At 48.2% G+C, this 27,716-nt stretch overlaps 1 protein-coding gene across 1 annotated transcript; it reads right to left on the reverse strand.

Annotated features, from left to right (window-relative positions):
- Positions 1 to 14,647: 14,647 nt before the first annotated feature.
- On the reverse strand, positions 14,648 to 27,153 carry Mettl4 (Methyltransferase like 4). Its single transcript, XM_075677370.1, has 8 exons — positions 26,949 to 27,153; positions 26,794 to 26,844; positions 24,124 to 24,335; positions 17,301 to 17,392; positions 15,244 to 15,488; positions 15,028 to 15,187; positions 14,876 to 14,967; positions 14,648 to 14,819 (listed from the first exon to the last, which is right to left on the reverse strand). The coding sequence occupies exons 1-8, from the start codon at positions 27,144 to 27,146 to the stop codon at positions 14,757 to 14,759; spliced, it is 1,113 nt and encodes a 370-aa protein (XP_075533485.1). The 5' UTR covers positions 27,147 to 27,153; the 3' UTR covers positions 14,648 to 14,756.
- Positions 27,154 to 27,716: the final 563 nt, after the last annotated feature.

Below are 27,716 nucleotides of genomic sequence, written 5' to 3' on the forward strand. Positions count from 1 at the left end.
TGCGTGTAGATATTGCGCGCGACACTGACAGGAAGCGGCGCTGCTCTCTTTGTCATTGTTTCACGATCGTTCCTCACTCTTGTCGACGTTCCGGGGCTAAATCGCTTTGTGTGAAAGTTAGCGATAGAACGCTGAGCAAATTTATGTATCCTCGGGGAAAGCCGTACATCTCCAAGCGCCGGTAACACGTACGGACAGTTGCAGCGACTGTCCGCGAACTTAGCAACACATATTCATTCAATTCCTTAATATTGCTACGGAACAGTATTTCCAATGACGAAGAGGCGAGCAGTGAGAAGACGACGACGACGATTGGAGGCTAGCGCGGGCTGTTGCCTCTTGGCCAAGTGCGGCGTCATCATCATCATCATCAGCCTAGTTACGCCCACTGCAGGGCAAAGGCCTCTCCCATACTTCTCCAACTACCCCGGTCATGTAGTAATTGTGGCCATGTTTTCCCTGCAAACGTCTTAATGTCATCCGCCCACCTAACTTTCTGCCGCCCCCTGCTACGCATCCCTTCCCTTGGAATCCAGTCCGTAACCCTTAGTGACCATCGGTTATCTTCCCTCCTCACTACATGTCCGGCCCATGCCCATTTCTTTTTCTTGATTTCAACTAAGATGTCGTTTACCCGCGTTTGTTGCCTCACCCAATCTGCTCTTTTCTTATCCCTTAACGTTACACCCATCATTCTTCTTTCCATAGCTCGTTGCGTCGTCCTCAATTTCAGCAGAACCCTTTTCGTAAGCCTCCAGGTTTCTGCCCCATATGTGAGTACTGGTAACACACAGCTGTTATACACTTTCCTTTTGAGGGATAGTGGCAACCTGCTGTTCATGATCTGAGAATGCCTGCCAAACGCACCCCAGCCCATTCTTATTCTTCTGGTTATTTCAGTCTCATGATCCGGATCCGTGGTCACTACCTGCCCTAAGTAGATGTATTCCCTTACCACTTCCAGTGCTTCGCTACCTATTGTAAACTGCTGTCCTCTTCCGAGACTGTTAAGCATTACTTTAGTTTTCTGCAGATTAATTTTTAGACCCACTCTTCTGCTTTGCCTCTCCAGGTCAGTGAGCATGCATTGCAATTGGTCCCCTGAGTTACTAAGCAAGGCAATATCATCAGCGAATCGCAAGTTGCTAAGGTATTCTCCATCAACTTTTATCCCCAATTCTTCCCACTCCAGGCCTCTGAATACCTCCTGTAAACATGCTGTGAATAGCATTGGAGATATCGTATCTCCCTGTCTGACGCCTTTCTTTATAGGGATTTTGTTGCTTTCTTTGTGGAGGACTACGGTGGCTGTGGAGCCGCTATAGATATCTTCCAGTATCTTTACATATGGCTCATCTACACCCTGATTCCGTAATGCCTCCATGACTGCTGAGGTTTCGACTGAATCAAACGCTTTCTCGTAATCAATGAAAGCTATATATAAGGGTTGGTTATATTCTGCACATTTCTCTATCACTTGATTGATAGTGTGAATATGGTCTATTGTTGAGTAGCCTTTACGGAATCCTGCCTGGTCCTTTGGTTGACAGAAGTCTAAGGCGTTCCTGATCCTATTTGCGATTACCTTAGTAAATACTTTGTAGGCAACGGACAGTAAGCTGATCGGTCTATAGTTTTTCAAGTCTTTGGCGTCCCCTTTCTTATGGATTAGGATTATGTTAGCGTTCTTCCAAGACTCCGGTACGCTCGAGGTTATGAGGCATTGCGTATACAGGGTGGCCAGTTTCTCTAGAACAATCTGACCACCATCCTTCAACAGATCTGCTGTTACCTGATCCTCCCCAGCTGCCTTCCCCCTTTGCATAGCTTTGCATAGCTTTGCATAGCGCACGAAGACGAAACAACTACCGCTTCCAACTTGTTTCTGTGCGATCAGCTGTCGGAAATGCAACTGGGGTTTCGCTTACGCACTGTGCTCCTATCATGCTGGATTGAATCATGTGGATTGAAGACGTATGCAGTAGTTGGCTGCAAGAATAGTGACTAGCATATTGCTAAGCTATGCAAAGTGCGGCGTATTCCCTTGTAAATATACTTGTATATAGCTTTTCGCCTGTGTCTTCCTACGTAACAATATGCTAGTCACTATTCTTGCAGCCAACTACTGCATACGTCTTCAATCCACATGATTCAATCCAGCATGATAGGAGCACAGTGCGTAAGCGAAACCCCAGTTGCATTTCCGACAGCTGATCGCACAGAAACAAGTTGGAAGCGGTAGTTGCTTCGTCTTCGTGCGCTGGCGCTGAGGCGGGGTCCCTTTGAGACGGGGCGATCGCAGTTGCCACCATGCTAATTTTTATTTTGCCTTTTATTTTTATCTGTGTTGTGTGTTATTGAATTTCTCGATTTTCTTTAAATACGTCTTCCTACCCTTTTAACCTTATGTCACCTCTCTGCTTTTGAGCCACCAATCCTCCAATCGCCTTTTGCTAATTTCCACCGCATATTTATTTACATGACTATCATCTCTGAACCCTAGGGCCTCAGGAAGGGTGACTGTGGCCGCATCGACATCGGGATTGATACCATCACATTCTAGTATGAGGTGTTCCATCGTTTCTACATATTTACCACACACAGTACATGTGTCTTCTTCTTCGTTAGATTTCTTTTTATAGCTCCGCGTTCTAAGACATCCTGATCTAGCTTCAAAGAGTAGGGCACTGCCTCTTGAGTTATCATAAAACGCTTCCTTCCTGATCTGCTGTTTCCAGTATCGATATAGTTCTACACTATGCTTCTTTTCCATTGAATTTATCCAATTTTTACCTTCCGCATTTTTAACCTGTCGTTTAATGCTCTGTCCTTTTTCGTCCTCGTGTCTGGCATACTTACTGGTTAGCTTCCTAGTTCTTTTCCGCCATTGTGAGTCAACGCTCTTTCTGTATAGGTATTTAAACACCTTAGTTGCCCACCTGTTATCATCCAATTTCCTCAGACGTTTTTCGTATAGGATTTTACTCAGCTTCCCGTGCTTCGAATGATGCCCAGCCCATATCTCCCTGTACTGCTTCGTTTGTGGTTTTCCCGTGGGCACCTAGTGCTAACCTTCCCACAGCTCTCTGATTTACTTCTAGTCTCGACTGAACCTCTGCCCTTAAACACAGGACCGCATTCCCGAAAGTAAGCCCCGGCACCATTACTCCCTTCCAAATGCCTCTCAGTACCTCATACCTGTTGTAACCCCACAATGCCTTATGTTTCATTATCCCGGCATCTCTTCGCCCTTTTGCTATTAGAGACTGTTCGTGCTTTTCCGTGTACGTCTGCCCTTTGTTTATCCATACCCCGAGATACTTGTATTCGGCCACTCGGGGTATTTCGTGGCCTTGTATTGTAAGCTCCTGATCAGTTGTATCGTTGAAAAACATCCCACCGGACTTAGCTGCACTAAAACTGAAACCTAAACTGTCTCCTTCGTCCCCACAGTAATTAACCAGAGTTTGCAAATCTTCCTGGCTATCTGCTAACAGTACAATATCGTCCGCATACATTAAACCCGGTAGTCGTTGCTCCACAACCTTTTCGCCTAATCTGTACGACAGATTATACCCTAGATTGCTTCGTTGTAACCTTCTTTCCATGCTTATCATATAAAGCATGAACAGCAGCGGTGATAGAGAACAACCTTGCCTTAATCCTTTGTGAACCTCGACAGTTGTCGTACTCTTGATTCCTTCCCATGTTATTTCAACATTATTTTCTCGATATAGTTCCTGTAGAAAATCAATTACCTCATTACCGATACCTTCAGCTTTTAATATGTTCCACAGGAGTTCCCTGTTCACATTGTCGTATGCACCACTTATGTCCAGGAAGGCTAAATACAGAGGTCTATTTTCCGCCTTAGCTATTTCTATGCACTGGGTAAGCACGAACAGGCTATCATCTAAGCGCCTACCACTTCTGAACCCGTTCTGAAGTTCTCCAAGTATTCTATTACTTTCTACCCATGACTGCATTTTTAATATTACCGCCTGCATCGCCAGCCTATATATAACTGATGTTATCGTAATTGGTCGGAAAGATTTTATGTTCTTCTTATCACCTTTCCCTTTATAAATCAAATTCATTTTACTCTGTTTCCAACTGTGCGGAATTTGCTTATTTGTTATGACTGCCTCCAATGCTTTTATCAGCGTTTCGTTGCTTCTTGGGCCAAGTTCATTGATTAACTTGATTGGAATTTCGTCTATTCCCGCGGACGTGCATTTTGGAACATTTGCTTCCGCCTTTTTCCAGTTAAGATTGTTCAATTCTAAGCTGTTTTCTATTATGCTATTCTGTGTTGCTCCCTCACTTGGGGCGATTACCCTATCGTCTTTCTTAAATGACTCTGCTATAACTGAACCAATGTAGTTCACAGCGTCATCTCCCTCTAAACAATTTCCTTCGGCATCGTGAATCTGTTCCTCTTTTCTGTGATTAGCTTTACCCAGCCAGCTTATATGGTTCCAGAATTTTCTTGACCCCCCTTTAGTTGCATCGCGAACTTCAGCCAGCCAGCGATCAGAGGACTGCTTTATTTTAGCCTGGACGAGGACCTGCACTTGTTTCTTTTGTCGATAATATGGTGCGGTGCGCCGCCGAAAGCGCCATCTCGTTTCTCTAGAACAAACTGCTGCACGGAAAGGGTCAATAGTAAGACTTTTCTAACCGCGAACACGTGACCTGGTGCCTTTCAGCACTATAGTTTCCAATATATATATATATATATATATATATATATATATATATATATATATATATATATATATATATATATATATATATATATATATATTCCGCGTGTCGTGTTAAAAAAATTGAAATTAAATTCTGGGGTTTTGCATTCCAAAACCACGATATGATTATGAGGCACGTCGTAGTGGGGGGCTCCGAATTAATTTTGACCATAGGGATGGTCAATTTTTTATTCGATTGACTATTAATAATGATAATTTTAGCCTTTAATCGATTTCAAAGCAGGGTTTTTTATCGATTAATTGATTAATCGAAATTTTACCGGGCACATTGGAAAGGTTGAAACAGTTATCTACTTTTGTAGGCCCCTATTTTAATGCTTGAGAGGTGGAGCAAGTTAGAAATAAAAGTGTAAAGATTGATAAAGAATAAACTTTAAGTTGTTCAAGACTAAATAGAGTTGGCACTAGTGGTCTCTGAAAAGAAACAATAGAAGTTATAAAATGGCACTTAGCGCAGTATTAAACAAGATACATGGGCCTATGAATCCCTGTACAGTGCAGTTAAACAAATAAGAAAAATGGCAAGAGTGAAAGGAAGTCCAACCGAAATATGCCAGAAATTGTAGTATGCAAAGGGAAAAAGAAAATTGCTGGTTTAGGATTTTAAGCCACATGCCCTTTTCTACAGAGCTGAGGAATGTGAATTGGCTGGGATGTATGGGTGAAACCGACACCTTTGAATGGCCACACAACCAGCATTGCTGGAATCGACATGAACTCTATCACTGTCAAATACATGCTCACGACTGGGCCGCTATATTATGCCTTGAATTGCGAAGGCATTTCAAGCCCCCGACTTCGGGCGACGTGGTGGCGTGTGCGGTGTGGGGGAGAGAGGGGAAGCGCTCGGCTCCGCATCACTCGGGACTCGCAAGAACTGAAGCACCTTAAACTTCGTAAAGTAGCGACACTCTCCTCCTCCGCCTTCAGTCCTCGTTTCTCCTCTCTTTCACGCTCCCTCCTCGACCGTGGCGCCACCTACACTGCTGGAGCGTAGCAACGGCGCCAACATGCGCTCCTCGCACGGAGGAAGGAAACTCAGGAGAGGCCCTGACGTCACTCTTTGTGAAGCTAAAGTGAAGCCGGAAGTTGGCGTTGTTCATGGCGTTGCTCCTCCTATCGGGCCAGCTCTCCTCTCTTGTTTACATCTCGCGGGAAACCAAGCTGCGCGGCGCGCAACCGGGCTGCTCGGACGCGCGCGCTCCGCAGCAATACTAAACAATCGTTAGCACGTTAGCATGACTCCGCCAAAGAGGCCAAAATTTCCCGCGGATATTCCTTCGTCCGCTGCCGTTGCGGTGGCGCGGTACAATGAGTACAGCGTTGCATGCGCGTTCATTTCACGAACTTTAGTTCCTCCTGTCCCACCTGGCCACAGCAACATCCGGTAGAGCACGGTCCAGATAACGCAGCGCAACAAAACACGGAGACCCACGCAAACCTGCCCGCACGGCGCCTTTGCCACGGTGCGAAACCTACCGAGCAACACGTGTGAGCGCACAGAACAATAACAAAGCCGCCATTGTGGCCCGAAAGGCGTGGCCACAACAACAAAGAAATAAAAAAATCAGCAAAAAAGAGAACATACTACGTCATTTCCTCCACACTTTTCTCCTAGCGCGCGGAGGGGGTAGGGCCTCTCCTCAGTTTCCTACCTCCATGGCTCCTCGCCACTTCGTAGACGCTTCTCGAGCAAAAATGGCTCTGAAGCAAGGCGCGAGGGCCCACGTGATGCTATTAGGCCAATAGCGACGCGGCGGCGGCCTCGGCCAGAGCGCGCTAGGAGGAGGCGACATTCTTCAAAGCGTGGCACTACTTTACGAAGTTTAAGAGGCTTTAGCAAGAACAGTCTCGCCCTAGCATAGCCACACAGTCACTGCTAGTGCTCCGCCATCCTAGCACGATTTCAAAACTTTCGCGCCACTCCTGTCAAACTCTAGAAAACGATTAATCGAACATGTCTAATCGATTAAGTCGACTAAATGAAATGTGGACATCGATTACGATTATGGAGGGTACTTTTAATCGATTAATCGTTCAGCGATATTACCAATCCTATTTGACCACCTGGGGTTCTTTAACGTGCCCCATTGCACGGGTACACGGGTGTTTTTGCATTTCGCCCCGATCGAAATGCAGTCCCCACGGTCGGGATATGATCCCGCGACCTGGGCTTGCCAGCGCAACACAAAGCCACTACGACGGCGGGTACGTTTCACGTTGTAGAGTTCTGTATCGTTGAGCAGGGCTCAGACGGAGGTCTCAGCAGCATTCCCCTGTATAAAGAAAAAAAAATGCAGATCCAACGCACTTTTGGATACCTTCAAAACTACGTGTACGATGTCGTGCGGGTCAACCAAAATGCACCTGTACGACACGATGACCGCGCTAATTTTGGCGCAGGTGCGAACAGCCGCGTTTGCGGAGCGTGCCAAACTCTCACGAAGTAAACCGAAACTCGTAGCATCCTCGACAAACCGCACCGCCCTGGTGCACCGTTTCATGCACGATTTCATCCTTGCGCCAGGGCGCCCCAGTGCGCACCGGAGCATTAAGGATGCTTTCACACGAACACCGAGACGTACTCGCAAGCCTGCAGAGCTATTTCTGCCATGGCTAGGTCGACTTAATTAAGCCCTTGTTTCGGCCGACTGGCGCGTCCCGTGTACGAGACCTACACCTAACCTAAAGCTTTCGCGCACCGTTCACGCGCGCCGCTCATGACGTGGCACTGGCGTCGTGCAGAGCCATTTCCAATTTACCCGCAAGATGTCTTTAAACGAAGCGCGCTGGACCTACAAAATCCGTTGAACAGGTCGCTTCGTTGTAAAGGTCGCGCACCGTACCGTTCCCAATATAGCAGGAGAAAAACGTCCAGCAAAATAAAACGTTTATTTGACATGAATTCAAGAGAGCCTGAGTGAAAGAAGTCGCTATTAGTCTGCACACTTCGTCTGACGGAATGTGCGACCTAAATAACTTATCTAGGCAAGAGCGCAACTCACACATGCACGCACTCAGACACAAACACCCACAACACCCCTTTTCACACAAGTGCTTGTGTGAAAAAAAAAAAAGGAGGGAGGGGGAGTGGCTTTCTTGCGCTTTTGGTGTGTGCACGCTATTTAAAATCTAGCAGATAAAAGAAGAACGAGAAGAAAGTAGAACATAAACGCGGTAGTCGCTGAGAAATACCAACATCTATCGCGCAAAAAAAAAAAAACCAACAAAAAAGATGTGAATAACAAGTAGCACTAAGTTGAGCCAGAGAAATTCGTTTCTGGTATATGCTTTAGCAACTATGTGTTCTTCGTATACAAAAATACATAACTTTTTTCCAGTCCTTTCTGAGGAGGGTCGACAGCAATGAGACGCAGCCATGATGGTCTTAATTGCATTTGCAGTTGCTCATCATCAACAGGCTTGCGTAAGGTGAACTTCCCTTAAAGGTGTCCAATGCATATATCTGCGACGATTATAACGGCGTTTCACCAGACCTATAGACCGCATTCGCTGCATGATCTCGTAAATATATACGCATGCGCTCTGAACAGTATCGGGAGTACCGCATGAAGCGAAATTAACTGCCAATGCCTATTTGTCGCCGTGTGTATAACGCTGCTAAAGCACACGTAATTGCGCGAGCCATGCCTTTTTCTCGAAAGTATATGTAAGCAATGAAAGCGGCGAACAGAGCCGCTTAGACGTATTTGTGCATCTAATGGGCCGCACTTATTTGAAGAAACACTCGTTAGAGAGGCCCTAGCAGTCGAAATATGAAGCCATCCACAAGAGCCGCCTCCCAGAGTCTGTGTTGTTTTGCGACGTTGAACCCCAGCGAACAATCGAACCATGCCAGTTCTCTAACGTTCAAGTGCACGCAGGGAATACGCACCCGGGAAACGTGCAATGAACTGAACTGCGCCGAAAAAAGGACCCTCGCCAGAAGCGGTGTCGAGAGACGATGCCGCAGTCAGCAACACAATTTCGATACCCTACAATGGTGTTCCATATGCTTCCAAGTCGCCACTTACCCTTTTCGAGCTGGTAGCTTCAGGGGTATGTATGGCCCAGATCCATTCATGGCGACAGCGTTATTTTTCTTTCGGGAGGGTGAACACAGTATCCAGAGGCCTGACGTCGTAGTTTTCACAGCACGCAACACACAAATGCAGCGGCACGCATCACAGCTACGCAGAACGAGCCTGCAATGACCGCAATCCGGGTGACGAACAACGCGGGCCCACGCAGCGGATACGGCAAAATTACGACCACGCACACACAGAAATACTAAGTAAGCGCAGCTACCGCCCCCATCTCGATGGCAACGTCGGCCTGCCGCAATTGTGACGTCATAGTAGCGAATTGAATTCAATTGAATTCTGGGGTTTCATGTGCGAAAACCACGACTATGAGGCACGCCGTATTGGGGGCTCCGAATTAATTTCGACCACCCAGGGATATTTCACGTGCCCCCAATGCACGAGACAAGGGCGTTTCTGTATTTCGCCCCCATCGAAATGCGGCCGCTTCGGCCGGGATTTGATCCCGCGACCTCGTACTTAGCAGCGCAACACCATAGCCGCTCAGTCACCGCGGCGGATAGAGAGAGAGAGAGAGAGAGAGAGAGAGAGAGATTAAAATAGGGTAGATGGAGAGGTCGGCCTGAGAAGTTTCTCTGGTCTGCTACGCCACAGCTGGGCTAACGCGTTAGGGAGAAACTGAGAAAGTAAGAGGGAGAAATGAGGTGACGATGCAAAACTATGCAGCGAATGTTATGCAACAGCCTAATGTGCGGTATATGCACACCGTGTACAGTTCCTAAAGAAGCACGACACCTGCTGTCTTCAGCTTATTCCAGACTAATAGAGTTATACGGCTTCCGCATATCTATACGCGAATGTGTTTTTTATACAGGGTACACTGATCAAGCATAAGAGCACATTATGCGTATACTCGGTACCGGGATGACATACACGAGCAACTTTACACAGCACGGGCTGTCAAAAAAAGAAAACGAAAAAAAAAAAGGAAAACGCACTTGATTGGCGAGGAGGAACGTAGCCTCGAACCAGCGCATCACGCCGCTCTCCTCCTCGCACTGGTATCATTCCGTTTTCTCCCAGCGGTAGCTTGCAATGGTAGTGGTTTAATTGCGAATTAGTGCGATTCTCACGTGTTCCGTCTGGGATTTCTGTGATGTCAGATGCCTCAAGGTCGTCGGGCTACCAGTCTGCTGTATTCGGCTGCAAACATAACCTCCGGAAGCAAGCGTGAAGTGCATCTTCAGCCGCGGCGACCTCGTGGAAACCGCCGCTGCGATAGTAGGGAACCGTCCGCTTTACATTGCCGTCAGCATAGCAGAAAGGGCTTGATGCTATCGCGTGTACGTTCGGAAGGTTTTGTTCCCAGTGAGCGCTCGGCGACGAACTCAGTACTCATGATCAAACTGTGATATGAAAGAAAGGCGCGTATTCGAGTCGCTCAACTATTGCGAATGGATGAAGTTATAACTCTTCTTCGTGTACGTACAGTACATTAAAATTATTCTGTTAAAACGTGTTCTAAGAGTATCACACTTGGAAACCAACGTTATGGTGGAATTTGACCGATGACGTATTATGAAAACATTACGTGCCGACTAAGAAATGAAGGTGCGTTCTTTTCCATTCTGTCACCAAAGCCACGCCTACTGTGTGCCGGCCAGTGCTAGTCCACACGGGCTCTTCCGTGCTTCCGAATCTCGCCGGCAAATTGTCGACGCCGCTCATCGCGCGCTGTTGCAGAAAATAAAGTTGCTGTTGCAAAGAGTAGTTCGTTTTTCAGCTCTCTCGAGTAGGCGAGGTGACCTTGCACGTACAGGCACCATTCGAGACCTAAGAGCGCATAATATTTCAACGCGTCGCGTGCGTCTGGTTGACCGTGACATATTCGCGTCCACTGTCATCAGCTCATTCTATCCATGTAAACAGCCCTTTCGATCGAGGTATTTCACAGTTCTTCATATTATAAAGTTTGAAATCCGGGTGCCAGATCAATGTTTAGAAAATCGTAACGTGAGAAATTTTAGGAGCACGAAAGCTAGAAAAACGTGTTTTCTCGGAGCTTCACAGTTAGCTGCACTCTAAGAAAAAGTTTACACCCTTTGGAGTGCCCCTTCTGCCACACATTGATAATCGTCATCTGCCTTGATGCGTTTCCTTTCTTGAAAACGCCGCGCCCGCTACTTTCCTGTCGGGAATGATATCACGCTGATAACGCGCATGCCGTTCGTTACTGGAAAGTACCGGGCTCGCAGCGTTAAAGAAAGGAAACGCATCAAGGCAGATGACGATTATCGTTGTGTGGCAGAAGGGGCACTCCAAAGGGTGTAAACTTTTTTTAGAGTGTGGATTGGGATGGTACGCTGGCGCGGCACAGCGCATGGCACATGGAGATACCTCTGATTGTTATCCCCTGAAAGATACCTTAATAGAGTTCAAGGCTAGACATACAATAACAACACATTGCATGTATACGTTACGTATCGACAGTGTTCAGACTCGACTCGCCTCCTATTTCGATCATGGGCAGAGCTGCGGGAACGCTTCTAGACACGTCGCAGTTAGATATTGCGGCTGTATCGAAGCTAAAAGCTTAGTGACGACACGCTAAGACGTTTTCCAAGCCAAACTACTTGTTGACACCTCTCGGGAACGCGCGAAAACTTGCAACTCGTCGTCAACAGTATGTTCGCCGTGCACCCTCCAGCGCCATCCCACATACCAGCATGGCGCCGAACGATGTACGGCCCAGTGATCGCAAAATGGCGGCGTTTAGAGCGCTTCAAGTATTTGAACCGCTGTCATAGCAACAGGCGTTTTCACTTTGCACGCCGGCGAGCAGGATTTGAAAGGCACTAATTAACTGCAGGCAGGCCTCGATCTATGCATATATGTGGTGCTCGCCAGAGTGGCGGAACGAAATGTTTTTCGCTCTGATTTTAGTTGTTCCACTGAAAAATGTTCCGTTCCGGTTCTGCTCCGGAACGAAAAAAAAAAAAAAACGAAAAACCGGAAAAGGAAAATGATCCGTAACAGTTTTTTCTTGCATGCAAAATTTTTTGAAGCAGGATAACGATAAAAACACAGTATTTATTGTTCTCAATAATTGAATTCGAAAATGATGCTCAGTGTGTCGAGGCAAGGTAACAAAGCGTTGTAATCATAGAAAACGAAACGATAAGCAAATCAAATAAGCAAATCTTCTTTTCAGCGTGCAATCCCTGGGTTTGCCAAGATGCCGATTTGATAGTGCACCGAGCAGCAGGCTTAGGTTAGTGGAGCCCTCGACCGGCTATCGCTCGCACTATCCCTGCCAGAGATATGCGCTAATGCTGATGTTGCCTGACGTCGGTTGTTTCGGATTGCCGACTTTCCAGTTGAACCGAAAACCGATAAAAAAATATTTCGGTTTCACTCCGAAACGAAATAATCAATCACGTTTCGGTCACGTTTTCGTTCCGGTCATAAATATCGTTTTTTTTTCGTTTTTGTCTTACTTCCGTTCCGACGCACTAGGTGCTCCTATACGGCTGATAACGAAAGCGTACACTGTGAACACGATTACTCATATATTACTCATATACAGGTCACATTTTAACAATCACAGGCAACCACCGCTCTTTTGCATTAAAAAATGGCAACAGAAGCGCCGGCTTTGTTTTCTGTTAGGTCTTCATTCACATAAAATATTAAGGCCGACACTAAGGGACTGGTCTATTGGTTTTGCATAAGCAGCCCAGTCAGTTTGAGATTAGGGACTTGACCTCGCTGTTATTGTGTGGCCCAGTTTAGGCGACTACAGCAAAGCGTAGGACGAGCCCACACCTGCTGTATCGGCCAATAACCGGAAATGAGGCACGCATATGGGTTCCGCTAAGAGGGGACGCGGGCAGCACTCACGCGTGAAGAGAAAGCGGATTAGTGGCTGCACTGTAGAAAAGGCACTAGAACGGCACCCCCGCTCGGAACAAAAGGGCACAAGGGCCGAACTGGAGGGGAGCGTTCGGGGAGACGAGCGTGAAGATGAAAGAAGGGGGGTGCTTGAGGTCACCGCCACCGCTAAGCCCACACGCTCCCCAAATGTCCCGTCACGGAATTTGGGCGACGCGACGGTACCCAGCCGCTTTGATGTTTGCCATCCGCGTGAGCCTGCTAAGGATTCCCGTGAAAATGGCGGTAGCTTTATCACTTAGCCGGCTATGGCCGAGGAATGCTTTTATGTGCTATTGCCATCGGGTCCCAATTATGGTGTTTGTATTTCAAGCGAACCGGCACACAGCTGCACGGGAGACAGATTTCTCAGTACTGGCAGGGTAGCCCGCTGTCCGGCGGATATGGAGTTAATAATCCGCGATTTCACGGAACATTCTCGGCAGCTTGTATGGCGGCCGGTTGCAGGTGAAAAGAGGGAAGACATCAGGGGCCGATACTCGCAGCCCAACGTAGGGGAGAGGGAGGTGGCACGTGTCTTTGAGAAGTCCTATCCCCTGGCGTGTTCTAAAGAGTGCCACTGTTTCCACCAATGCCGTGTGCGGCACGAAAGTGGTTGTGCTATTGGTTACAATGATGTGAACTCGCATGTGTGATTGGCTGGTTTACGAATCCTTTGTACAACTGAGGGCTTAAAAAGTCATGTTTTGTTGTGTGAAAAAAGAGAGCGGAGCTTCGGGCTTGGACCCGGACAGAGGCTTCGGCGTTTGAATAAAACGTCACTTCGTCGGACAACGGCTCTTCCTTCGCGCTGCCACCGTGCACTCGAATCATCGAGGGGCGCCGACTTCGGACCTTCATCACCTTCCCTCCTTAACTAGCGTTGAAGCTACGAGAGGACAAGGAAAAAGAAATTAACTAGCCCCTTGTGCTACAACGGCACTTTCGCTTCGCAACTCCAGTACACCTATATGCCGCCTGGACTTGATCGCGTATATCCCTAGCGCTCACTACTACATATACCCATAAAACAAATTGTGGTTTCAGGTGTCAATGCTGCAGTGGAAGACTCCGCATTAATTTCGATCACCTGGATCTCCTTAACGTGCACCTAAATCTATGTACACGAGAGTTCTTGCAGTTCGCCCCTTCGAAATGCGGCCGGGATCGAACCCGCGACATAGAGCAAGTTATATGCACCCCCCCCCCCCCCTCCGGGTGGTGCATATAACCATAATGTCTAAATTTAGCAGGTTCGCTTTTCTTGGTGCAAGTGGCCTAGCCAGCACAGAGATCAGTGCATCAGGCGAACACAACCGTCTGATCAGATGTCCTCACATATTTCTCTTTTCGATAATTCGCTTTCGCTCACCGGCTTTGTTATCCCGATTCTGCTGCCGCGCAAGAACGCCCTTGCGATATCAGATAAAAGCATGATTTTGAACGTTGTCGTTCATTTCGGAAAGGCGGGCCTGTCGCTTGTAGGCACGTTATAACAAATCATTGTGGCACGTTTTAGAATCAATCATAACGAGCGCATATAAAAAAAATTCGGTAAACCTTGCACAAAAGCGGCCAGACGCAAACAGAGGCACTCGATTCGACGGCCGCACCTGTCGCTGCATGCCGCCGAACTTTATTTTAGAAGCACAAGTTCGCCCAAGAAAATTTAGTTTATTCCCAGATTCAGCCGTTTGAGCCTGTTCGTCGTTACAGCTACGTGGCAATATGGCGTTTCCGCGCCATTGTCTAGGGTGCGCTTGCACATTCAGACACGAAACAAAAATCGAACACTTGGTTGGCATCGGCTATCATTTGGCTAGCAAATGCACACATCGAGCACTTCTGCAGGCAAATGCGGGTGTAAAATATGGAGGAAATGAACCAGCTGTACGCAATGTGAAGAGCGGTTTCTAAGAGTGGTTTACTCCTCGGCGAAAAAAGAATGGCGAGAACTTGCACAGATTGAACATGTGAGAACGTGTACCCTTTGTCGCATTTTTGGACACAAGCATCAAGAATGCGGCGATTCTAAACTTGCAGGCTCGTAAATGCTTTCGTGCTGCAACTTGAGCGCCTGAAAAAGACAGGAAGCATCAGGTACGGAACCATGCGCGTCACATTGGGGACTACCTCGTTGCCGACGCTCGTCCATCCAGGCACGAGGTACCTGGCGAACACCTCCATGCACTTTGCGTCGTCTTTCAGGAAGGGTCGCACGAGCTCTGCGAAACGAAAGACGGGTGCCGAGAACGCTCGCGTCACGCGCGCGGTCATTCGCTCACCCGAAAGTGGCGGCTTGTGCGAGTGCACGCAGGACGGCACCGAAACGAACACCTTGTCTCGAGGGATGGACACCGACGACGGGCCGCCGAATACTACGAACTCGTAGGGCTTCTTGTGCGGGCAGTCGAACGGTCGAACCGGCTCGCCGTGCTTGGTTACCTGCACACACATGTCGGCGCACACACGTCTCGGAAAGAACGCCGTGGCGTGCGTACCTTCACCCAATACCACGTCGCCAAGTACGTCAGGCCCCACGACGGCAGCAGCTCGCGCGCCACGAACCGGAGGTGTCCCCCGTTGGCGGTGCACCACACGGCCACCAGGCAGCCTCGCGGGGCTGCGAGTCGCGGCAGCGGCAGCGCCGACAGCAGCTCGTCGCGCGGGAGCGTGGAGTACGTGCGCTTTCGCCGAGCCGATTTATTCTCCCAGGGCGGGTCGAGTAAGACAAAGTCGTATGAACCTGCAAATGACCAAGTCGCGAGCATCAGTTTGCTTGAACGGCGAATGCACACAACGCGCGCCACGGGTTGTCACAATTGCCGACCCTGCCTCGCTCTCGTGTGCGTCCACTCGATTCGCCCGGTTTTTTTTTTTGTTTTTAACGCGATAGCGTTAAGGAGCACGTGTCGCAGAAAAGCCGGTGTCGGCGTCCGCGGCGTTGGCCGTGAGCGATAAATCACGGCAGGCACTTCATAAATAAAAAGCAACTTCCAAGATGGGCTGGGTGGGAATCGAACCAGGGTCTCCGGAGTGTGAGACGGAGACGTTACCACTGAGCCACGAGTTCGATGCTTCAAAGCGGTACAAAAGCGCCTCTAGTGAACGCGGTGTTGCCTTAGATACGAGCTGTTTCTCAGGCTCAGGCGTGCGTCGCTTGCTCAGGCGCACATTTCGTTGTCGCGCCGAACGCTGCGTTGCTCGACGCTCACCGCGTCCGATGCGGGGCGCGTAGTCACTGCGCCGTAGCCCATTGTCTTACACGCCTTGGCGGGTCGACGGGAACGCTGTCGCGTTCCACTCTTGAAGGCGAAGCTTAAGCGTCCTCCAATTTTTTTTTTTCTCCTCATTGCGCTTGAATGTTTAACCGCGTTACGGCTTCATGCAAGGGCGAAAACGCATTTAACGTGCACGGTAATGGCAGCTCGGCGAAAAGAAAAAAAAAGGGGGGGGGGGTATAGAAGCAGAACACACTCCGGTGCAGTGAGTACGAGCGATCCGCGTCATGTGGCTATAGGTGTGTGCTGCCAGGGGCTCTCGACCATCACGTTATTCATACGACGCCGGACTAAACATTTCAGGCGCATTCCAGCTACCTCACTGCAAGGCCGTACAAAAATGATTCTGTGGTGACCAAATTACCAAAACGACCCATGTGGCGTCGAATGCTGCGGGTCATTCGTCAACATACCAGAGTATCACGGCAAGCAGCTAAGTATAAGCTTTTGACGAGAATACCAAGTCCAGAAGTCGGAGAAAGGGTAAGGCGGGCAGACACGGACACAACAGAAGTAGACAACACGAACGCTGACTCGTGTTCGTGTTGTCCACTTCTCTCCTCTTGTGTCCGTGTCTGCACGCCTTAGCCCTTCTTTGCATTACGAATCCTTACCAACTAGCTCAGCCTTCCGTCGTTCAGAAATCAGTATTGCACAAATCAGATCCAACCACGACAGAGCTGTCCGGGCGACAACACTCTTGAATGCACGCAGTTAATTGCAAAACCAACAAAGGCACACTGGCGGATAGAGAGAAGCGGAGTTGGGGGGGGGGGGGGGGTCTGCACTGATCTCCACGCCTTCCCCTCGAGATGCTACCCTGTCACAGGCCCCCATTACACAACATTATGGAACCCTGATTTGCGAATTTTATTTTAACGAAGAAACTACGAACTGTCTTGAAGTGCACTAATGCACTAGAAGGCGGCGATCGTGTCAGATGTTCACAAATCTTTTACTCAACAAGTTGAGCCAGTACGACGGCACGGACGCAGAAAAAACTGTTCCGGTTAATCGGCGCTAATCAACTCCAATAATACACGACGGTACATCCAGGGTTCAAGGAATCGTGCAAAATGGTTATCGATAGCAACCTAACGGAAAATCCAAACGCTGAACCTCTGTGCAGCTAATACCGAAAGCTTGACTCGCGTAGTTATTACGAGGGATATACGTGCAGAAATAATGCGACATCTGTTAAGGACCGACGATTACGTAATACTGACCCCACGGTACATCTCTCGCCAAGCAAATCGAGTAGTTGCAGGGGAGCCCACCTGTGAGGAACGGTCCCAGGTCGCGTACGTCACCGATCTGCGCTCGCGCGTTGGCGGGAAGCAACACTGGTTGGCCACGGAACTGGACGAGCCTGCAGCAGTGTTGGGGATGACGTAGCAGGTTACGTGACGAAAACCAGAACGACATGATCGTTTAAATGGATTTAGTAACCTTATCAGCTTTCCCGGCCCTGTTCAACATTGCCATGAAGGGGTAAACCGCGACGCTCGTCATTTAAAGGTGCGCGAGAAGTGTGTCGAGCAAGCTGCTTTGTCCCAGGGCCACGACGACGTCAGAAGCAGCTCTAAATGACTGCCTCGCTTTTCGTACTGTGACCGCAAATGGCGCGTGAGCGCGTGTACATCTAAGGAACACGTACTGGAAATGGAAAACGTACGCATAATGGCAATTACGATGCGGCTGTGCTGCTGTGGCGTGCTGCTGTGACGCCTTTTTTTAATGTGCTTCTTACCGCTCCCTTTCCATTCCAATGAACGTGCCAGTATCTAGCATCAACAAGTTCATAGACCAAACCGTCATGACATTAGCCGGGCAGCGAGCGCGGACGAGCGTCTCAGTGCGCGTTTTCTGCTACTCGCCGAACATATCCCAGTCCCGGCGCCGTAGCAGAAATCTTCCTCGCGTCTGAGCTTGTTGCATACCCGAGTTGTAGCCGATGGCCGTTTGCCGGTTCTAAGTTTCGCGAGCCAAGCTTCACGCAGCTTATTGTCCTGCGACCACGTGTGAATAAGGCTGATACCGGGCTCCGTTGCGTACGTCCGGCACTGCGGCACCGAGCAGTAGCCTACCACGCCTCCAAAGGCAGCCACTACCTATTATAGTGCTTTCAAATGCTGTCACGCAGACACCCAAGATGGGTCAGCCTTACCACTTAATTAGAACCGTAGAGCAGGTGGGACTTTAAACTTTCGTTTTCAGCTTGCTTCGGCGCTTCCGAAGCAGCCGACGCGGCCGCTGTGTCCACGTGATCCCTCATGCCACGTCACGCCGACGGTGAAGCCAGCTTTTCCAGTAGTGGAGCTCACCTCCAAAATAGACGCCGCAGAGGCGGGCTGCTGATTAATTGCGATCAGATGTATTCTACGAGCGTTAGTCAATGTCTTTGCCCCTATTTTTTATTAGCCAAGAAGACGGTACCTACAGATAATTACAAATTTACGCACTATTCTACCTAGCTTACACTATTTTCCCACATAGTCCCCACACCGGTTCAGACATTTGTCCCATCACAGCACTAAATTTGGGCTGCCCCTGTGGTAGAATTCATCCGGCTGACTGTGGAACCACCGTCTGACATCACGGCCTTTTGCGAACTCACAACAGCACCACCTCACACTTCTCAAAGCGAGACACCTTTCACCATACGTGGGCTGCATTTCACCGCGGATTTCGATTGGCGTTCGTTCTTTGCTCCACAGAAAACGAATGACAATTCGTTGCTCGTACAACGTGGATGTGTGAAGCACAACCGCCATATTCAACAACTGACAGCAGCGCCATGTCACAGAGCTACCCGCAGATAAGGCCGGGCCGGTCCAAGAAAGGTTTACCGCTGGGAATGGGTATGTTGACTTCACATTTACAGCCGTAATTTGGCTAAATAAAAATAGGGGCAAAGACTTTCTATTCACACTGGTATAACGTGCACCTAAATGTAAGAACACGAGCGTTTGCAGTCTGCCCTGATAGGAATGCCGCTGCTGCGGCAGGGAGTCGAACCCGCGAGAGCGTGCTAAGCAGCAAAATAATGTAGCTATATACTGAGTCACAGCGGCAAGTGGCAAGGCTGCCTGTTTGAATGCTCGCGTTAATACAAGTGAGGTAGAAAAAAAAAAACTGGACCTGGAGATGCCTTAATGGACAAACAAGAAATGAAATTTAAAAAGAAATCGAGTTAAAAAAGAAAAACACGATGAATCCCCATAACCAAAGTTTCTGAATCCCTATTGCGAACTTTTTTTTTTTTGCGCGCCTCCGTTGTTTGTCATTTCCCTACTTTTCTTCCGGAGGAGGAAGCCCAATGCGCGCCACCTGGCGGGGCGTAGCCCCCTAGAGAGCGGCGCACGAAACGCACCTTACACGCCCTCTCCGGTGCTGACGTCAGAGTATGTAATGAGCGCGCGCACAGGTGAGCGCCGGGAGAGAAGCGAGAGAGGAGGGAGTGACGTCCCATCCACTCGGCTAAGCAGATGTTCAGTCTACGTCAGGCAACTGTTTTCCATTAATTAGCCGGTTAAATATCACGCCACCTTCTTGTCTGTGACATCATTAGTGACGCTATTACTTCCGGGTTTCCAGGAATTTTGTCGAAGCCGTGCTCACGTGGCGGGTCTCTAAAGTCTACGACTCTGTGTTTTGGTGTGCGCTAATCAGTGATTTCTAATTAATTCTAATTATTTCAGACACTTCAGTAACTCAACTTGTAACTAAACTTATGCTCTGATATCATAGCTATAATGAAACCCATGAATTTTGTTCTGTACTATATTTTTTTTTCTGATCTATCTTGAATTTCGTCCCCGGTCGTGTCAAGAGGTGAACCGGTAGTGCTACGCAAGAAACAAGAGTGTCCCTCGATGCTTGTGCCACTTAAAAAAGCGAGAGCAGCTGGCTGACGTATGTGCATAACTTCTTTTGATAATAATGCTGCATTCTTAGCATGCACGCTTATCGCAGATCACGCCTTCGCAGTTCAACACGCTCGCGTCTTCGCAAATTCACCACACTTTTTAAGGCGAAAGCCTTAAGTGGCTCATACCCCCGATGGCCTTGAAGAAAATTATGGGGTTTTACGTGACAAAGCCACTTTCTGATTATGAGGCACGCCGTAGTGGAGAACTCCGGAAATTTCGACCACCTGGGGTTCTTTAACGTGCACCTAAATCTAAGTACCACGGGTGTTTTTGCATTTCGCCCCCGTAGAAATGCGGCCGCCGTGGCCGGGATTCGATCCCGTGACGATGGCCTTGAAGAAAAACGCGTCGTTCGGTCCAATGGCACAAATATTGTTATCATCAGCAATAGCTCATACCCCCCTAAGGAAGCAAAAAAGTGCAATGGCTCATCCCTTTCGTAACACAGAAGCTACAAACACTCACGAAAGTGAAGCATGGAGTGCATACATTCATTGGAATCACGCATACAACGTGCAGAAACGCGGCGTCTAGTCGTGCAAGCGCTCAGCAAAGTGAAGCAAACAGTGCATACATTCGTTGACATCACGCATGCAACACATAGAACAGCATACGTTTCAATCCCATGCTGACAGGATGCAACGTAAAATCGAAGAGAAACGTCGTTGGCGCGAACCTGACCCCACTTTATACGAGCGCGCGAAGCCGCAGCTAAGCGTTGAAAACGAGCCGAAGAAACCGAACTGCGAAAGCAGCAACGCGACGGTGCGAGACGGCCCATGACCAAGTGTGCAGCAGGCTTTCGCATTCACGTGTGGCAGGAGTGTTACATGCTGCCGAACTTTCCCTGTTTTCTTTCTTTCTTTCTTCTTTTTTTTTATTTCACGCTGCTATGCGCACTATACGGAGTGCACTCCTGCCGGAAATGGCTAGGTGCTGTGAGCTCCCCGAGTACAGTGTACTAGATTCACTAGTACACTATACCCCTGAGGTTCTATTCTCGACACGTATGGCGGCTGCATAGCCGCCATTATCCGCCCTGTTGACTCTCTGATTGGCTGTCGAAAGCTCGATCACGTGTCTTGAAATTTGTGCCGGGAAACGAACGTTTTGCAAGTGCAATTTTGCGTTTTCATCAAGGTGACGAAACGTGACGTGAAGCTGCAAATTTTATTGACTAATACATTTTTCTGGACGTTAGCGCTTAAAAAAGAAAGTGAGCGGTAGCGTACACTTAAAGAAAAGTTTACACCCTTTGGAGTGCCCCATCTGCCACACAATGATAATCGTCATCTGCCTTGATGCGTTTCCTTTCTTGAAAACGCCGCGCCCGCTACTTTCCTGCCGGGAATGCTATCATGCTGATAACGCGCATGCCGTTCGTTACTGGAAAGCACCGGGCTCGCAGCGTTAAAGAAAACAAACGCATCAAGGCAGATGACGATTATCGTTGTGTGGCATAAGGGGCACTCCAAAGGGTGTAAACTTTTCTTAGAGTGTACAGAAGCCAGTGCAATGCATCTGCAATTTCGCGAATATGGGGTGGCGATCCAAGATAGGCACCATGTCGGCTTGCTGATAGGCTGAAGAAATATGACGTGAGGGCCGTCACAGGAATCGCCGTTTCGTAAACGTCAATTTGACGTTGCGTGACGTTGCGCTGGGCCGCCATTGCAGATATTTTCCGCCATAATTTGTGGTGCGACGATCCGCGCGAATGCTAATGAGCAGCCATATGCAACGGCGGCCGAGAGGATTGCGTATCGCCATATTTCCCCCGTCGTTTGGCGCCATGAAATTATTTTGTTCATAACGCGTGCTCATAGTATTAAGCATTAAGCAGATATATACCCCAAAGGGTGTAAACTTTAAAATTTTTAGAGTGTAGCGATGACGAGGCCTATGCTCTAAAAGAAGTTTACACCCTTTGGGGTGTATCTCTGCCACACAACAATAATCGTCATCTGCCTTGCTTGCGTTTCCTTTCTTGAAAACGCTGCGATCGCTACTTTCCCGCCGGTAATTGTATGTCACGCCTATAGCGCGCATGCCGTTCGTGACTTGGAAGTACCGGTCTCGCAGCGTTAAAGAAAGGAAATGCGGACAAGAAAGATGACGTTTATCGTTGTGTGGCAAGATACGACTCAAAGGGTGTAAACTTTTCTTAGAGTGTAGAACGTGCGCTCATCACCACTGGTAGATCGCGTATGTTGTCTCAAGGTAGAAAACAAGCGCGTTGACGCCCAACATACTATGACTCATTCCGTTTCCCGGGCACACGTATCCTAGCTATTTTTACTGAGGAAAATTGTTTCGCTTTATCAAGAACGTTAGGTTCAGTGCCTTCATTTCAGTTTCTTAGGCGAAATGTCAAGTTTGTGTCACGTTACGAAAGCAAAATGGGGCCACCAACGCCATTTTGTACGCGTCGCGCCTACGTCACGTCTCGAAAAAAAAAAAAAAGGTAGAATGTCCAGAATAGAACCCCTGATTGGATGGATGGATGTTATGAGCGTCCCCTTTGGAACGGGCAAGTGGGTTGCGCCACCAAGCTCTTGCTATTATACTGCCTAATTTCCTACCTAGCTTAAAAAAGAAAAAGAGAGAGAGAAAAAAAAAAAAGAAACCCACGATGAATTCCTATAACCAAATTTTCTGACCCCTTATTGCGAACTTTATTTTTGTACGTCACCGTTTTTTGTCGTTTACCTACTTTTCTTCCACAAATATTCCAATCACCTCTTACTAATCTCTAGTGTGGACATGTTTGCTTTCCCCCTGCTCTCGCTGAACACAAGGGCTTCAAGGAAGCCAATGGTGCCTAAACCGACCGCTGGGATCTTCACATCCTACTAAAACATGTGCCATCGTTTCCCTAGCTTTACCGCAGCAAGCACACGCTTCTTCGTTCTTATATATCGCTTTATAGGTGCGTGTTATAAGGCATCCTGATCTCGCTTCAAAAAGCAACGAGCTTCGCTTTCATCATCATCATCATCAGCCTGGTTACGCCCACTGCAGGGCAAAGGCCTCTCCCATACTTCTCCAACAACCCCGGTCATGTACTAATTGTGGCCATGCCATGCCTGCAAACTTCTTAATCTCATCCGCCCACCTAACTTTCTGCCGCCCCCTGCTACGCTTCCCTTCCCTTGGGGTCCAGTCCATAACCCCTTAATGACCATCGGTTATCTTCCCTCCTCATTACATGTCCTGGCCATGCCCATTTCTTTTTCTTGATTTCAACTAAGATGTCATTAACTCGCGTTTGTTCCCTCACCCAATCTGCTCTTTTCTTATCCCTTAACGTTACACCTATCATTCTTCTTTCCATAGCTCGTTGCGTCGTCCTCAATTTGAGTAGAGCTTTGAGTTATCATAAATTGTTTCTTTCCTGATTTCGTTTTTTATTCTTAAGTAGTTAGTCATGGCAAGTTTCTTTTCCATTGCCGCCACCCATGAGATTATTTCAGCCTCTCTGACTTTCCATTTGACGTTCTTTGTTGCTGTGTTGCTCATCCTACAGGCCGCATACTTGTTGGTAATCTTCCTAGTTCTTTCCCTCCACTGAGAATCAATGTTTTTCCTGTGATTAAAACACCGATGCAGCGCCACTAGGGAATGGCAATCCTCCCACTGGTGAACCGTATTATTATTATTTTATTTTTAGCAAGTGATAGCATGGAGATTAAGGTTGGTGTAAGGTTCGGTTAAAAACAAGTTGGGGTTAATTCGGTTAAAACGAAATATTACTCCCGGATTGGGTGCGCGAATTATAAAGGTCTAAACCAGACTCGGGAATTCTCGGCGAGTGTACGCTTCGATTGGCAGACTACTGTACTACAGTGAACTGTAACTGTACGGCTGAAATGACAAGCCTTACACAGGATGTGGCAGCCGCCGTTTATAGAAAAGCTTTACAAACGGTGGTGGCAGCATCGTCGTGGGGCACCTGTGCGTCACACACCCAGCCATTTCCTCCGGCAGGGGCGCACTCCGTAGTGCGCATAGCATCGTCCCTTTCTTTCTTTCTTATAAGGAGGGGGGGGGGGGCACTTTTGCGCTTGATTCTTTTCGTTCGCAGCTTCGGCTCCCCATGCTGAGGCGCCCATAGCCGCGTCAATCATGCCCAAATGCACGGATTGCAAGAGAAGGAAGGGGCACGTGCCTGGCGTGTGGCACCGAGCAACGGACTCCCATCGGCGAAGGCGGGCGGGCACCGGCCTCAGAGGCGGCCGCCAGCACGTCGGCGGCTGCAGCCCGTGCTCCGCGGTTGTTTTCGAGCACCTCTCGGTCGCTGGCCGGCCCGGGTTCTAGGTGGCCCGCGTCCAGGGCCACCCGCACGATTTGGTCACTCGCCTCCGCTATCCAGCTGCAAGACTGGCGTGTGTACGATGGTTAGGCGCGATGTGGTTGTACGTGCATGGCCTACCAATGATTTTGCACTGCCCGTTCTCAAAAAGTTGACATGCATTAATTTCTGCAAGCCCGGTGTTTCATTTCTTTTTTTTTTTCCCAACCTGCAACGGAAGGCAAGCTTTACTCATTTAAGCGCCGCAGTGCTCAATGGCGCCAGCCTCATTCACGGCCAGCCGTGTGGTGTACCATACTTTCTCAGAAAACATGGTTGTATGTACAATTCTTGTGTCAGTGCGTGCTGCAGAATATCCAAAGGCTCGTTAAAGCTAGCTTCTAGAACATTATCGCAAGCTCATAATCTTTCGTAACCAACTAGGCTATGAAAGCTACCATTATTGCCGTCGCCGATTGTCATCAGGGGTGCGATCGGAGATGGTTGTTCGGCGCGTTCGTTCGGTTACCGGCGCGCGCGATTGGCCTACTCCGCGCCGACGTCGCGGGGCGCGGCCACGTTTTTGGTGACGTCAAAATGACGACATGCTCCTGTCAATCATCCTCCCACCGAGCATTTCGTCTGCTAGGCGCCGAACCCGACGGGAGCTGGGAAGTTTGGAGCGATTACACGGCTTCGCATGGCGCGTCTGGTGGATTGGATTGGATCCAAGAGGCGGCTGCGGTATGGCACGTTTGAATCCATTTGTTTGAATTATTTTTTTCTCGAAACAAATAATTCGTTGGTTGTACAGAGAAATCGACCCCATCATCGGTGCCAGCGAGCCACTGGAATGTTGTCAATGCCTCTTGAAAAGTATAAATTGCAGTAGTCCCACGTACTACTATTTGAAAACGTGTTTGGGCTTGAGAATAAAAAATACATTTTTTAGATAAAGATTTCATTCATTTGGAAGACGAGAAACATTTAGTTTTGTAGTATACTGTCTGCAAGCAGACGACAAACGACGGAAGTAAACTTCCGGGGAGGTCACCGCTTCTTGATTGGCTGCTCTCTCCGCCCCGGTGTCACAAATTTTGCATACTGCAACTTTGTGACGTTGCAGTAACTGATTCAAAAAGAACGCGTATCGAACAAAATATCTCCGATCGCGCCCCAGGTGAATATCGCGAGAGGCGCAGAGATAATGAGGTTACGATGACATAAAGCGGCATGCCTGTCAGCTGTGCCCTTTACCAATAACCACCGGCCTTAGCGGAATAAAGAGGATCAGTTAAGTCCTGAAAAAACTTCCAACGGTGTCTACAGGGTCCTGAATATTTCGCTGCGCGGGTTCAAAAAAAGGTTTTCCGCTCATCGCTACACTTTTCTTGGTCAAATTTAGCAGAACAATCGCATTTCGGCGTCGACTTTGTTTAGTGTAACATTTTGCACAGTTAATTGCTTGGTTTTCAAGAAAAAAAAATGCAAATTTGCCAGCGCTTATGAGGATGCAAGCTGTTGCCACGACGGCTCAAGCATAAACTTGTATCGGCGCCTGCCGTCAGCTGCAGAAAGCAGCATTTCACGGAGTTCTGCCGCGTGTTGCCCGCTTCTGGAACATGCGATTGGCCTCCCTGAAACGCTGCCTTCTGCAGCTGCTGGTAGGCGGCGAATCAAGTTTATGCTTGCGCTGTCGCGGCAGCAGCTTACATTTCTATAAGCGCAGGTAAATTTGCATTTTTTCCCCCTTAAATACCAGGCAATTAACTGTGCCAAGCGTTATACTAAACGAAGTCGACACCAAAATGCGATCGTTCTGCAAAATTTGAGCAAGAACAGTGCAGCGGTGAGCGTAAAATCTTTTTTAGAACGCGCGCAGTCAAATATTCACGACCCTTATGTTGTGGCTTGCGTGGTGCTGCTACACAAGATCCACAAACACCTATATAGATTCCATTCCTGATTGCACTGCGCAAGTTGCGTCCTGATAGGAGCGAGAAGGCAGAACAGTGAAGGATGATTCCGATGCATGAGAGATTTCGCTATGGCAGGCCTTCTACATCGATTCTGAGCCAGCCGCAACGGTTTGACGTCTTTAGGACGGACTCTTAACTGTACGATGTCACATATTACATTCTGTTACAGTAAACGTACGTCAAAAACGTCGCTCTTACAGATATGGTTCGTTTACAAAGCCAGTGAAAGCTTAATGTCGAAACAGTGCACCGCCGTAATTTGCGTGAGATAAGATATAAAATGTTTGTTCTGTTAAAATTTGCTTTTTTTTTTAATTCGTTGGTAGCAGTGACACCAAACAAAATCTTGAGAATGCAAATTCTATAATCGGTGGAGCCTAGACTTGGCCTCAATCAGAAGTGTATGAACGCACACACTACGTGATTTGCTTTGTTTACGTCGCATCTAAATGTTATAGTAAAAACAAACATTATTAGGGAACGTTGCCAGAAAACACACGCAAGCGAGCAGACACACGCACACACACACACATTCACGAACAGGCACATGCACTGACAGCTTCCTTACCTTAACGAAATCGGTCAAAGGAGCATCATCTGAACTTCGCCGCTTTCGTTTCTGAAAAGCAAGTAAGGTCCAGTACGGTTCCGTTTCTGTGACTCGGACACCACCGTAACGGCACATTCTTGATTGTTAAGAGAATGACCAACCGGTATACTGACCCTGCGCTCTGTACCCGCGGCCAGCTTCTCTGCAGCTGAGTCCATTCTCATGGGAGTTCTGATATCAAATAAAGCGTCTTTGAGTTTCAAAGAAATAACATCACCCAGTTCAGAGCGCTGGCAGTTGCTGTACCAGTTTTCTACAAGCTTGTTGTGCGATATGAAGCTGCCGCAATCACAATCCAACAAAACCGCCATGAGCGAAACTGGCGCGACTTGGATTGGATGAATTAGGCTTGCGATGTAAACACGATGGCCATAGCGATTGCACCTGCCAGTCATGAATAAACGAAACAAATACACTTTCGTCTCCGGTGCACTGACACGGAAAGCAAGCGGTAATTATTTCCGCCAAAGTACACAGTTGAATGGCATGAGGCTATCTGAGTTAGCGGACGCCGTTTGCAGTTCTCGGGCACCTACAACACAAGGGCTCGAGCCGTTTCGTTTTCGGTTGGAGCAGCTGTCGTCGCGATACACTGCCGCGATGCTTCCCTCCGCTGCCGTCGCCACAGGTGTTTGAGCTCTTGCGCTCGATCGCTTTTCTGAAGTTATTTGTCGCAGCCCAATTACTGCAACAAGTTCTACTGATCTAAGAGAGCGATCTATACAAAGATAATGTCGCTCAAATAATGTTTTTTTTTTCCTATAAAAACTTAATCACAGCGTGTTCCACTAAAAAAAAGAAGACAGCACCGTGAAAATTGCCAAACGAATATATATATATATATATATATATATATATATATATATATATATATATATATA

This window comes from Dermacentor variabilis, unplaced genomic scaffold, assembly GCF_050947875.1.
Source record: "Dermacentor variabilis isolate Ectoservices unplaced genomic scaffold, ASM5094787v1 scaffold_12, whole genome shotgun sequence".
NCBI lineage: Eukaryota > Metazoa > Arthropoda > Arachnida > Ixodida > Ixodidae > Dermacentor > Dermacentor variabilis.

Coding starts and splice junctions, on each gene's coding strand:
- Mettl4 (XM_075677370.1), bottom strand. CDS start 27,146: ATGGCGGTTTTGTTGGATTGTGATTGCGGCAGCTTCATATCGCACAAC. Junction 24,336..26,793: donor CTTTGACCGATTTCGTTAAG/GTAAGGAAGCTG, acceptor TACACACGCCAG/TCTTGCAGCTGGATAGCGGA. Junction 14,820..14,875: donor GGACGAGCGTCGGCAACGAG/GTAGTCCCCAAT, acceptor TGTCTTTTTCAG/GCGCTCAAGTTGCAGCACGA.